Source organism: Bufo gargarizans, chromosome 3, assembly GCF_014858855.1.
Source record: "Bufo gargarizans isolate SCDJY-AF-19 chromosome 3, ASM1485885v1, whole genome shotgun sequence".
NCBI classification, from domain to species: domain Eukaryota; kingdom Metazoa; phylum Chordata; class Amphibia; order Anura; family Bufonidae; genus Bufo; species Bufo gargarizans.
The window spans coordinates 100,596,756-100,611,483 of NC_058082.1; the positions used below are offsets into that span (position 1 = coordinate 100,596,756).

General features: G+C 40.9%; 1 protein-coding gene across 1 annotated transcript in view; it reads right to left on the reverse strand.

The window, feature by feature from the left end:
* PDE1B (phosphodiesterase 1B) overlaps positions 1 to 14,728 on the reverse strand; it is a 188,187-nt gene that overhangs the window by 21,888 nt on the left and 151,571 nt on the right. The window contains 4 exon segments of the mRNA XM_044287497.1: positions 8,385 to 8,505; positions 10,196 to 10,260; positions 10,262 to 10,298; positions 11,953 to 12,078. Of these exon segments, the coding sequence (XP_044143432.1) occupies positions 8,385 to 8,505; positions 10,196 to 10,260; positions 10,262 to 10,298; positions 11,953 to 12,078 (349 nt within the window).

The following is a 14,728-nucleotide window of genomic DNA, read 5'->3' on the forward strand; positions in this document are numbered from 1 at the left end:
TTCGCAGACGACCTTTTATTCCTGGTGACTAACCCGGATAAAGGACTAGACCAACTGGTTAAAAAGATTGAGATATTTAGCCAGATATCTGACTTTAAGGTCAATCACTCTAAATCCGAAATTTTGAACATTTCGCTTCCTGACTCCAGAGCTACCTCCCTACAGAACAGCCTACCTTTTCATTGGACCAAGGGTCCAATACAGTATCTAGGAATAAAGATCCCAAGAAACCTAGATGATTTATTTAAATGTAATTACATCCCCCTTAAAAATGATATCACACAATTACTACTGAAATATAACCTGCCATACCTATCTTGGATAGGCAGAAAGAATTAGATCAAAGCTTATGTCTTCCCCAAGATCCTATATGTCATGCAGCTTGTACCGATACACCTACCAAAAACATTCTTCCTGGAGATTAGGAGACTCTTCCTGAAATTCCTGTGGAATGGGAAAAAACCCAGGCTCGCACTAGAACGAGTGGCGGCTTAGGACTTCCAGACGTCTTGAGATATTACCAAGCTATTCAACTAAATAGATGGTTGGAATCAGTGGACCCCCAGAGACAACCAGATGTACTAGAGCTTATGCAGTATAGTGTAGGACCTACACTCCAACGGCTTCTCTGGTTAACTGAACCTGGTCAAAATAAGAGTAATGTTACTGACCCCTTATTGAAAGGGATAAGAGAGACATGGAAGGAACTAGGCAAAAAGCTAGCACCTGACCCGTCCCCTCTAATACCCGCAAACCTCATTCCAGACCTCTTGGGAAACAATGGAGATATCCACCAGGAAGTATGGTCACTTCTAGCTCAAGTCAGACTGGGGGAGTTAACCCCAGACACAGAAACGTCTATATTAAGCAGGCTTCCAGAACGAATAAAAAACTCCCCTAGCTTTTTTCTTACAAGAGCATACATAGGTGCTGTGTGCGGAGGACTGAGAGAGAAGCTCAACTCAGCAAGGCAATTGACAGAGTTTGAAAAGACTCTTTTGTCCCCACTTCGTAAACAGAGGAAAATTTCAGCGATCTACACCTTGGTGGGAGCCGAGAAGGAGGCGATAAAACCTTTATATGTCAGAGACTGGGAGAAGGAGCTTGATATTGTTTTCTCAGAACAGGAACTTAAAAAGCTCCTAGCTTTCTCGCATGGATCATCACCGTGCACACGTTTGCAGGTAAATCATTTCAAGCTCCCATCCAGATGGTACAGAACTCCTGAGTTGTTGCACAAATGTGGTCTATCCCCTGATCGGTCTTGCTGGAGATGTGGCAGAGGAGAAGGATCTCTATCCCATATATGGTGGACATGCTCTCTAATCATCCCTTTTTTGGAAGGCGTCAACAAGACTATAAAAAAAGTCTCGTCTACTGAGCTAAAGATTACGCTTGAAATGGTAATCTTCTCACTTCCAACCGACCTTTACAGGCCATCCAAACACAATTTAGCAACCTATCTCATAGCAGCGGCCAAAGCCATCATACCTCTCCACTGGAGAGATGCCAATGCTCCCTCAGTAAAGGAATGGATAGCTAAAGTAAATCAAGTCTGTCATTTTGAAGAAATGACAAGCTGGATTAACAGAAATCATGAGAAATTTCTGAAAACCTGGCTTCCTTGGAGGTTGTTGGGCGATGGGCAGTGATGTGAATTACCTTGGTAGCCACATAGCAAGTTAGAGGAGGGTCGGCATCACCTGACCGTCGCCCTAATTTCGGGTTCTGTCCTTCAACTCGCATATAATCCTACTGTGTACTGAAGCTGCTTGAACACCGTCTCTCTTCTCCATCCCCCCCCCCCACTCCTCCCCTCTTCTCTTCTTTTTCTTCTATTTATACCCTCATTTTTTCTTTTTCTTTCTCCTAGTTCCTCCATAATGTATAAATGTGCATATTATCCAGGCAGCCATAGCTCCCTTAGACACTCCACTAGGCTGCCAATATCTTATGCTTCTAGGAGTTATACAGGAGTCCGCAATCATTACTACAACATGAGCTACTACGTATGGCTATGCGATGTTACTTCAAGTAATTGTTATCTGTTATGCTTATGTACTTGTGCCATCGGCTTGGTGTAATTCCAATCTCTGGCCAACAGGCTACTGTCTGTCTGTATCTTGATTGAAAAATTCTGAAAATTAAGAATTTACAAAACAAATAAATTTTTCCTGAAATGGCAGTTAAACAAATGATGATGTCACTGCGACTGCCCAGCGTGATGATGTGGTGACATCACATTAGCGAGCGTGTTTTCTTCAATCAAGATGGCCAAGGCCGAATGCGACTCTCAGATGCCGTGATCAGCTCTGAACACGACATCTGAGGGGTTAAATAACTGGGGGCGCAATCGCATCATTGCACCCGCTCCTTACAATGGAATGTGATTTGTTATGAAGTAATTTGCAACTAATCAAATTTCTTGTTGAAGTTCTGAATCAAATTTTTGAAAACTTTGCCCAGGATATAACCTATCCTGAGGATAAATCATAAATATCTTTTCCTGGATAACCCCTTTAATAAATCTGTATACCTGTGATACAGCTATAAAAAGACCCATTCACCAAAGCTGTTATAAACATCTCAATACTACCCATCACTAACACAAAACCCATATAGTTCTGACTGTAATGGCAAGTTTTGGTACTCACTTTATCGGTTTGTTCTTGTTTCAACCTATTAAGGCAATAAGACCTCACTTAAGATGAAGGTCCGTCTTACTGCTGTATACTGAGTACCATATCACTAAGACACGGAAGCTGACACTGAAGGATTTAACTGTCAGTATAGTGATGAAACTTTAGCAGACAATTTTTGCGCTGATAGTTGAAGACACAGAAGTCGTAGACATTTTTGGCAGAACGAGATCAATTTTTAGCAAAGGATCTGGCTTTAAAATGTGACATGCTCACCGGCACAAGCAGTAGAAGAGGGCTGAAAGGTCGAGAACATTGTCATATATAATGATCTGCCTATAAAAACGAATATCAGAACCGACCAGGACGTGGTCTTATTGGTGACACATTTTGGATGTGACAGTTGGACACTGAAGAAGAAATAAAAGTATTGACATAGAAGATGCCAAAGGAAAACATGAATTTGTGACGAAAACCTCATCTTCTACATGAAGCACAAGTGATCAGACTGGATTATATAGACATATTCCGAAAAGACCTGGATCATTAACAGCTTCCCAACCCTGGACGAGAATGCTCGTCCTAACGGGCCAGTACTTGATGCCTTAGGATGAGCATTCTCGTCCTATGGTTAACCGGGTGACCTACATGCGCTGCTGCGATCAGCAGCAGGGGCCCGACTGATACTGACAGCCGGGCCCCAGCTGTATCCACCACCTTCAGTGAAAACACTGATGCCTGTGGATTAACCCCTTGTATGCCACGGTCACGCTGACCATGGGATAGAGTGGGTTAGCGACAGCTTGCACATCCCCATCGGGTCCCCGTGCTGTGGTGACAGGGACCCGATGGTTGCTACGGCAGCCCCGATGCCTGGCACAGGTATCGGGATTGCCAGTTACGGAAGCCCAAGAGATCCAGCCCCAGGGCTGGGTCTCCTAGGCCAGGAATGGGCAAACTGCGTATTGTGCTGTATTGACACAGGGATCAGACCCTGAAATATTAGTGGGGAAAAAATGAAAAATAATAAAAGTGAAATAAATTTGTTTTTAACAATAAAAAAATTGAAGTTTCAATGAAAAAAAAAGCCCCTTATCCATTAAAAGAGACATAAAATTGTAAAAAATTGAAAAAACACAGATATTAGGTATCACCGCGTCTATAACAACCTGCTCTGTAAAAATATCCCATGATCCACCCTGTCCGGTCAACACCGTAAAAAATAACTGTGCTAAAAGAAGCCATCTTTTGTCACCTTTCATTACAAAAAATATAATACCAAGCGATCAAAAAGTCATATGTACCCAAAAACAATACCAATAAAACCGTCATCTCATCCTGCAAAAAGTCCCTACATAAGACAATCGGACAAAAAATAAAAAATATATGGCTTTCAGAAAATGGAGACATAAAAACATTTTTTTGTTTCAAAAACGCTTTTATTGTTTAAAACCAAAATATATTTTAAAAAACAAACCTATTAGGTATAGCCGCATCCTTAAAAACCTGCTCTATAAAAATAGCTCATGATCTAACCTGTCAGATGAACATTGTAAATAACAAAAAATAAAAATGGTGCCCAAACTATTTTTTGTTACCTTGCCTCACAAAAAGTGTAATATAGAGCAACCAAAAATTATATGTACCCTAAAATAGTACCAACAAAACTCCCACCTTATCCTGTAGTTTCCAAAATGGGGTCATTTTTGGGAGTTTCTACTCTAGGAGTGCATCAGGGGGTCTTCAAATGTGACATGGCCCTCCAAAAACTATATGGTATTCCTTTCCTTATGTGCCCTGCCGTGTGCCCGTACAGCAGTTTACGATCACAAATGGGGTGTTTCTGTAATCTACAGAATCAGCGTAATAAATATTGAGTTTTGTTTGGCTGTTTACCCTTGCTTTGTTACTGTAAAAAATGGATTAAAATGGAAAATCTGCCCAAAAAGTTAAATTCAGAAATTTCATCTCCATTTTCCTTTAATTCTTGTGGAACACCTAAAGGGTTAAGAAAGTTTGTAAAATCTGTTTTGAATACCTTGAGGGGTGTAGGTTTCTAAAATGGGGTCATTTTTGGGTGGTTTATATTATGTAAGCCTCACAAAGTGACTTCAGACCTAAACTGGTCCTTAAAAAGTGGGGTTTGGAAATTTTCTGAAAAATTTCAAGATTTTCTTCTAAACTTCTAAGCCTTCTAACGTCCCCCAAAAATAAAATGGCATTCACAAAATTATCCAAACAGAAGTAGACATATGGGAAATGTAAATTAATAACTATTTTTGGAGGTATTAGTGTTTATTATAAAAGTAGAGAAATAGACATTTGGAAATTTGCTAATTTTTCAAATTTTTGGGTAAATTTGGTATTTTTTTATAAATAAAAATGACATTTTTGGACTCAATTTTACCACTGTCATGAAGTACAATATGTGACGAGAAAACAGTCTCAGAATGGCCTGGATAAGTAAAAGCTTTTTAACCTCTTCATGCATGCATTATGACGTACATGTACCTTGTTGTTGTGCTTTTTCATAAGTTTAAACAGTTATATCTACTTATTTTAGTTATAATGGGTATTCATTGCCTTTAAGAGCAATGTTGATTTATATTCACTGTTTTGTATGGATTTTCATGTAGGCCGAAGTAAGTCCATGAGAAGATTACTGTGCTGTTCAAAAGCTAGTGTTGTTGTAACAATATATTATACATTTAGAAAGTTAGACGATACACCGCACCTGCAGATTCTGAGGCTTCATTGTTTTTCCTATCTGAACATGAATTCCACAGTGTGAGAATTGTCTAGATGTTCCTCAAAGTATATATTCATGTATCAAAGTTTGTCCCTCGGCCCTGAGACAAGGCCTCCAGATGTCAGAGGTGTGAAGTATTAAAAATATCAGGCATGTATGAGTTAACCCATAATGGTATGATGCTTATTGCTTATACAACAGTGCCACCTAGATATGAGCAGTTAATACTACATCAGTAGCAAGATTGCATTCTGGGTAGTATTATGACGTCATGCTCCTTATCAATGCACACACCCATCCAATAATGATTGGAAAGTTCCACGAGTGCATGTTCATCTGATAAGTTTTGGGTTAAGAAACCAGATACGAAGAAAGAAAAAAAAAGGGAGAAAAAGGAAAAAGAGAAACAAACATTTTGGATTATAGATCTCTGGAGAGTCATTTGGATTATCGGGAAAAACTCTTGAGAGCTGGCTGCCCCAAGACTCTGCACATCACTTGACATTTTGTTTTTATGTAGTATTGATCTAAATTAATTGGCTTGATACTTAGCCAGATACCCGCTCATTTGCGGACGTGTAACGTTAGTTGCTACATCAGTATTTTCAGTTACGATGCATATAACTGAAAAAAGGGGATAATATTGGAGAAACTCTTTGTTGGGAATCTTTGTATTCCCTAGTTTGATATCAAGCCAATAATTTATAAGTTTTGTTGCAATACTACCATTATCTGAGAGAGTGGTCATCATTTTTGGGCGGAGCAAGGGCTCGTATCTGTCATCTTCTTGATTGAGTTTTCCGCATAATCCATTGATTGTATATCTCTCACAAATTTAAAGCTGTATTGCATAATATTCTTGTGTTGGTTGAGTAGTGTTTTGTTGGTATCATATAGTGGTGAATTCTGGGTACTGCATATCATTGTATATTACTGAAATTTATGTTGATTAATTTTTGATTGTATTTTAAACTATTGTATAATAAACCATTTATATTTTTGCATAGATGCTTGTACCTTGTTTTACTGATTGCACAAAATAATCAGGTTCTCGATTGAACTCTTTTTGAGATGTTTATGTCCATCTCATGGGTCAATATTGTTTGCATAATTTTTCTTTTGACCCGATATTTTTTTTTATATTTATATAAAAATATTTGCTTTATATACCCGACATTGTACGCGATAATGTGTGAGGGAATGTATGGAGCGGGCTGCTGCAGTGAGCCTTCTTCATACCCAGCGGATGCCGGCTATATAATACAGCAGGCACAGGCTCGGACTGGCCCATCTGGGAGGCGGGGGATTCCTCGGTGGGCCCCCAGTCTCCTGCACCCGAGATAAGATGGAGGAGTAATTATATCTCTTGTTTCTCAGGAGAGATAATTATTGTAACCACTAGGTGGCAGTATCGCAGTGATGCAGCTTCCTACTGGTGTATATTGTACAGAAGGCCCTGCAGTATCTTCTAGACTTCTGGGGCTGCTGGCTGTAAAGGAGAAGAGAAGGTGTCTGCCTCCTCCTGCCCTCCCTGCTGTCAGGAAACTGTGGCTGCTGGAGGGAAGGACTCCTCTGCGGTGCTGGGCTGATTTCTCAAGTGTGTGACAGTAGTGAGCTGTAGGAGACTGTAAGGGGGAAATAGGGGATTTGTTTATAGCAAACACAGATCTATGAATGTGTGCTGCTCTCTGCAGAGTTCAGAGTGGCATTGGGGGGACTCTGCCCTAGGTCCCCCAAATGCCTCTGCTTTAGGTGCACCCTCATAAATTCCCCAGCTCCAGATGCCCCCCCAATGCCCCTACTCTAAATGCACCCCTAATATTGCCACTTCTCCAGTTGCCCCCCTAATACCTCTGCCTCAGTATCACTATTATTACCCTGCCTCAGGTGACCATAATGCCTCTGCTTTAGGTGCACCCCCATAAATGCTCAAGCTCCAGATTCCCCCACTCTAAATGCACCACTAATATTGCCTCTTCTCCAGTTACCCCTGCTTCAGGATCCCCACTATTACCCTGCCTCAGGTGACCCTAATGCCTCTGCTTCAGTTATGACCCTCCGTTGGTACCCTTTCCTCACATTGCTCCACTAGCACCTTTGCTTGGGCTTTGTTATAGGTTGTGACCTGCAAAGGCGGTTGGACTTATGCTCGAAAAATTCTGCACAGTGCGTCATATTCTCCAGTATTGACAGGTATGTTTTACATGGCGGCAGTGACGATATTCCGCATTTATAGGCATCACTGCTGCCATGTAAAGAGATACTGGTGGTGGAGTGGTGGAGGATTTAAAGGGCTTGTGCTGGTTTTCAAGTTATCCTCTCCACACCATAGGGCATAACTATATGAATAGCGGGGTCCGATTCTGCAACCCTAACTGATCCCAGGAATGGGTCCTGTTTACCCTTTTTATGGTGTAACAGGCTACACATACGCCCTGCTGCTCCATTTATTCTCTTTGGGACCACTGGCCAGCGCTGTACTCTGCCATCTCCAGCGACCCCATAGAGAATGGATGGAGAGGCAGAGCATAAGCTCGACCTGCCACTCAGTCAAGAAGGGGGATCAGTAGGGGCTCCAGCGTTCAGACCCTAACGGATCACCTAGTTATCCCTGATCCTGTGGATAGAGGATAACTAGAAAAGTGGACACAGGCCCTTTAACAGACGAGCATTTCTATTTTTGTTTGAAACATATTTTGGACCAGATTTTTATTTTTATTTTTACACCCAAAGAAAACCTTTAAGGATAGCGAATGTGAAAAGGTGAAACAGCTATGACACGACAGTTGATAAGTGTCTGATTGGTGGGGGTCTGACTGCTGGGACCCCCATGATCAAGGGAACGTGGTCTTAAAGGGGATGTAAGAGATTAAAGGGATTTTCCGGTACTTTATTACTGATGGCTTATCCTCAGGACTATCTTCGTTTTCATTACAAATTGCCTGTCAGGGAGCAATGCTTACAAGTGAAATAACTGAATACACTTCTGCAGATACCTGTCTGAAGAACTCCTCCATCAGGGCTTTGGTCCACCTTGCATGCACTTTCCACTGCTTGGTGGGGTGGCTGATATCCGCTGCATGAAGTAGTAGGGAGAGTGCCTTTGCTTTGTCAATGCTGCAAATACACGCCAAGAAGAGTTGTATGTATATCATATCAAGGTATTACAGACAATAGGACAACTGAATTTGAGCCTCAATTATTAGCTACGCATCCAATGGCTGCCCTTTAGTCACAGCTGAGCAGTCTGAAGACTGGCTGCACATCTGTCACCTTCAGCGGTTTCCTTCCTTGTCTGGGGCTGTTCAGGTTTTTACATTATTAAACATTTTATTTTTATATCAAACCTGGAGGAGTCATGAAATATAGATTTTTCACTATAAAGTTGAAAATGTATATTAACACTTTATGGCTTTGGAGATGAGATTCCGAACAAACATTTTACAGAGCACCACTGTGGCTATAAAAATGACTCAATATTACAGTAAAAATCTACATAAACTAAATGGGTAATCTGGGTCTACAACATTGGTGGCCTGCTCTTAGGATAGACCATGAATATCAGGTCTAGTTCCAGGCCCCCCCATCGATCAGCTCCCCTTCATTGTTTCCCAGGCACAGCTCCAATAGTGATGGACAACTTTTTGCTGACTCAATGGGGGAGAGATATGAAGACTGGCGCATCCATTTACCAGTCCTGATCTCCCTGCGCTGGCTTGAGATGCGCCTAATTTGTTAAGAAGCGCATCTCTGCCCTTCCGTGCGCCAGAAACTGAAGTCTATTCCAGCTACAGGCTGGCGTAGACTTCAGCTATAACTTCTGCCACTTTCTGGTGAAAGTTATAGTAAATGGAGTGGGTGGCGTGAAACCCCGTCCCTTCTTCTAAGCCCCATCCCTTTTCTCGCCACTTCAGAAAAGTCTCAAATTATGGTGCAAATTATGGTGCATAATGTACGAATGTTCCATAATGTACGACTTTTTTACGCCACAATGGTGGCATTATTAGCTTAATAAATGTCCCTCACTATGTTGCTGGAGGGCCACCCGTGCACCGGATTACTGCTTCCTGCTGCCTCAGGTGTAACTTTACTTCTCACAGCTCCGACAGTGGCTGAGTTTGGTACTGCAGCTCAGCCTTATATACTTGAAGGGGGCTGCAAGGTACTGCAAAAGCAGGCACAGCCAATACCAAAAGTATGAAGGTGTGCCTGGCTGATTCACAGGGGTCCGAGCCATTGTTTATCACCAATCATGTGATCCACCTCTATATTCACTTCTATGGGGATGATGTAGACAGCGCTCCATCAGTAACATACAGAGAGGGATCAGGGACCCCTAGTTCTTGGGATAATGGGAGGCTCAGTGGTAGGGGACCCCCTTTATTCTGTTATTTATCATCTATCTTAACCTTTATTTGATAAAAGCATAATACCCAATCCAATCAGCATCTATTCTAAAGACTATGAGGGGAAATTTATCAAAACTGGTGTAAAGGAAAACTGGCTTAGTTGCCCACAGCAACCAATCAGATTCCACCTTTCATTTACCACAGGAGCTCTGGAAAATGAAAGGTGAAATCTAATTGGTTGCTATGGGCAACTAAGCCAGTTTTCCTTTACACCAGTTTTGATAAATGTCCCCCTAGAGCTTTACCCACAGAAGACATGGTTGTAGTCCAGAAAGAAATATTCTCAATGACACTTGGCTCATCCACAAGCTTCATTCCTCATGCGTGTCTGATATCTGCCTCACATCATACGTGACATCTTGTGGTTTTATAGGCAGAGGCTTCTTTTGTTTACTCACGTTTCCATTGACTGCAGGGCAGACTTCACGGTTTTGACTTGCTGGAAGTGACAAGACATGTCTGTAGGCCAGGACCATCTCGATGACAAGAGACCTTAGTTCTCTGCAAAAACAAACTGAAAAACTTAATATGGCGACTAGTTTAACACGCTTAATTAGAGCCCCGGAGGATTTTCATTTTTAGGTTTTTGTTTTTCACTCTCTGCTTTCTTGGAGCCATAACCTTTTATTTTTCATTTACAAACACGTATGAGGGCTTGTTTTTTATGGGACAAATTGTACTTTTTAATGGCACCATTTATTGTTGCATACAATGTAGTGGGAAGCTGTAAAAAATGCCAAATGGGGTGAAAGTGAAAAAAAAATGCAATTCCTCCAAAGGTTTTGTTGTTACAGTGTTCTCTATGTGATAAAACTCACCTGTTGCCTTCATTCTCCAGGTCAGTAAAATTACAACACTACTACATTTATGTAGTTTTTTTTTGTGTTTTAATACTTAAAAAATGTTTAAAAGAAGTTAAAACATAGCTTTTTGTCTCCCCGTCGTGCAGATGAAAACATCCGGCGTCGGCGGGTATTCATTAGCAGGCTGCGACGTGGATAGCGTCACCTGCAATGCCCTGCTATTGGCGGCCAACCCCCACAGTCGCCGTTTTTTAAAATCTGTGTGACGGGGAGATGCAGAAGCGATGTGGGTGCTGAGGAGTGAGATAAGTACAATCTGTGTGAGGGGCCCGGGCATATGGGAGGGCATTATAGGTCTTGGATAACCCCTTTAAACCATATTCTTTTCAGTTTGATAAGAATTCCGCTATAATAAGTGTTTATAAGGTCGGGAGATCAGAGATAAGAGCTACACATGAGCCATTAGCTGATGGGATTCAAAGAAAACAGACTGTGACAGCCTGCAAACAGACTGATTTTTAACTCTTGTATCTCTGAAAGTGCTGAACATTTTTATTAAAGAAAAAAAAAAAAAGATTTTTAGCCAAAATGAGTAAAATTAAATCATGACTAATGCCAGCGAAGGTGTACATAGCCTTTAAAGAGGACATACAATTTTTTTGTCAGAATTTACAGAGGAGGCTCCTAACAGAACCTTCACCACAGATGTGAACCTAACCTGACAATAGTAAATAGGTGAATTCCCCTTGAAATGACCGTGTTGGATCATCCTTTCCTAGAACCCTGCCTTATTCCTCCTGGAAATGCATGAATGAGATGGATGTTATAATACTGATACTGTCAGTACTGAGGGTATAGGGACATACCTCTTTGACAACGCAAACTGTAATTCCCAGTTGTAAATTTATTCATATACTTCCAGGAATAATAACAGAGGAACAGCACAATGTAGATGCTCCAAATTTATTATTTTTTAATGAGGAAGTTTATGTATCTACCAAGACAGACACGTCAGGAGAGCTGCCGAAGCCTATATAAGCTGTGTTTTATCTCAGTAAATGCTCTGCCAATAAACAGAGTTCATGGATTTATTTGCATCTTATGATCTGCTAATAATTAAATATCACAGAGAAAGAAACCAGCCATCTGCTCTGTCTCCTCTACAACGAGCTCAGACCAATTCATTAATACCAGAGGTACACAGTAATAAAACGCCTTCCATATCTGTAGGCAGCAAATTATATTACTTATGGTTTGCAACCAAGCTTTAATGATTTAGTCGATTCTCTGACCGCTGACCGGGAACAGCTATTGATCTGTCACAGGAGAAAAGAAAAGCCAAACAAACTTACGTGAACTCATCTTTGGTGAGATTCACAAATATGTTCATTTCATCGTCTTGCATGATCCGATAGACTGCACTGACATGGTGATTCTCCAGGACTGACCGGTCGTTGTACAGGATAGCACAGTCAGATCTGCAGAAAAAAATGGATAATAAACCCAGATGTACGTGGAATTTATATGGTACTTCAAAGTCTGTGAACCAAGATGTAGAAAGATGTACAAAGCATTTAGTGGTACTTCAAAGTTTGTGAACTCTTTAGTATTTTCTATATTTTTGGATACATTTCTCCCAAAACTGCATCAGATTTTCACACAAGTCTTAAAAGCAAATAAAGATAGCCACAACAAACAAATGAGTCACAAATATTAGACTTGGTCATGAACAAAATGATCCAATACCACATGTTTGTGAGTGGCAAAAGTATGTGAACCCCTGCTTTCAGTATCTGGTGTGATCCCCTTTTGCAGCAATAACTGCAACTAAACATTTTGCCATAATTGTTGATTGTTGGCCCATTCCTCTGCACAAATCAGCTTCAACTCAAAGTTACATTTTTGTCTCATCCTTCGGGCTCATACACACGAACAAATTTTCTTTCCGTGTCCGTTCCATTTTTTTTTGCGGACCGTATGCGGAACCATTCTTTTCAATGGGTCTGCAAAAAAAAATGGAAGTTACTCCGTGTGCATTCCGTTTCCATATGTCCGTATTTCCGTTCCGGACAAAAAATAGAACATGTCCTATTATTGTCCGCATTACGGACAGGGATAGTACTGTTCTATTAGGGGCCAGCTGTTCCGTTCTGCAAAATACGGAATGCACGCGGATGTCATCCGTATTTACTGCGGATCCGTTTTTTGCGGACCGCAAAATACATATGGTCGTGTGCATGAGCCCTTCTACAAAGCATTGCTCCAGTAGTCTGGCTCTTATAGGAGAGCAGGGTCTTTCTCCTTGCAACCCTGCCATGCACACCATTGTTCAGTGTTCGCCTGATGGTGGAAGTTGCTTAGAGTTTATCATCGGTTACATTGTGACTTCGAAGACATTTACACATCTTGCTCTTGGCGTGATCTTTGTGGGTCAACCACTCCTGGTGAGTTTAATAATTGTCCTGAATTTCCTCCATTTGTACACAGTCAGACTGACTGTCGATTGGTGGAGTCCAAACTCTTTAGAAATAGTTTTGTAACTTTTTCCAGCCTTATGAGCATCAACAACTCTTCTTCTGAGGTCCTCAGAAATCACCTTTGTTCGTGCCATGATAACCTTCCACAAACACATGCTGTGAAGAGCAGAGTTTGATAGATCCCTGTTCTTTAAATAAAACAGGTCACCCTCTCACACCTGATTGTCATCCCATTGATTAAAACCACCTGACTCTAAATTCACCTTCAAATTATCTGCTAATCTTAAAGGTTCATATACTTTTGCCACTCTAAATAAATAAAAAAATTATGAAGTCATATTTTTTACCTTTTTGCTTGATTTTAAAATCTTTATATACTTTTAGTACTGAAAATCTGTTGTATTTTAGGTCACCTTTATGCAGAAATATAGATTGAATACAGTACATATAAAATTTAATCTCCATTGCATACAGAGTTACACACTTTCTGACCAGGATTGGAAAACATGGTTGCTTTCTACCAGAAACAGTGCATCATGTGGACAATAGGAGATGCTCTATATTTTTGCAGATGCCGCGGAACAGAGATATGTATGTGGACACGATGTACTGTCCGCATCTTTTGTGGCCCCATTGAAGTGAATGGGTCCACATCGAACCCAAAATGGATGCAGACAAAAAATACTTGGCCTCATTCAGACGGATACCGGCAAATTGCAGACCACACATGGCTGCAACCATCTTTTGCGGTACCATTGAAATGAATGGGTCCGCACCCGTACTGCGGACCCGTTCACACGGACGTCTGAATGGGCCCTAAAGTAGAAATTTTTTCCTAATCCTGGAAACCCATTCAAGCCCTTTTTACACTATGTTTACAAACAAAACCAAGTTGCTTCGCCAAATCCTTTGTTCATGATACAATCAGCCTGTGTTGGTCTCCACAAACTTAAAATAGTATTCCATCGTGATGTTAATCATTTTGACAGGTAAAACACCTTTAACCCTTAGGATACCGGAGTGTGGGGCCTAATTTTTGTGGGAGAATCTGTAGTTTTTATTGATACCATTTTGGAGTGTGTTTGGGGTAAGAGAAGCAATGAAAAATGGCAAATTGGCCATTTTGACCCTTTTTCCATTACGCCATTTGCCGTATTGGATTTTTTTAAATCTTTTAATAGTATGTGTGGTCTCAGTGTATTTTTTTTATTCTATGGAAAGGGGGGTGATTTAAACTTTCATATTTTTAATTTTATTTATATAGATATATATATATTTAAACTTTTTTTGTTATGATTTTGGAGCTCGTATTTGAGCCTACAAAATTGCTCATTTCTTATGTTGGTATGCCACCTGCTGGCCAAAATAAGAATTGCAGCTTCAATACCCTTAGTCTCTTCAGAGAGACCTGTGGTATTGAAACCAATTACCATCATCCTCATCGGCCACAGAGGATGCCGGTAAGTAGCCTGGAAGCACAAGTTTCCATGTTTTTCAATCTTTAGATGCCGTGACCTCACTTGATCACAGCATTTAAAGGCTTTAGCCACGCGGTCATTAGCCACGGGTCTCTGCTGAATGAAATCCATTCCAGCGCATACATGTACAGCGCTTGTAGCAAAGGGGTTAAATAAATCAACAGATGACCACC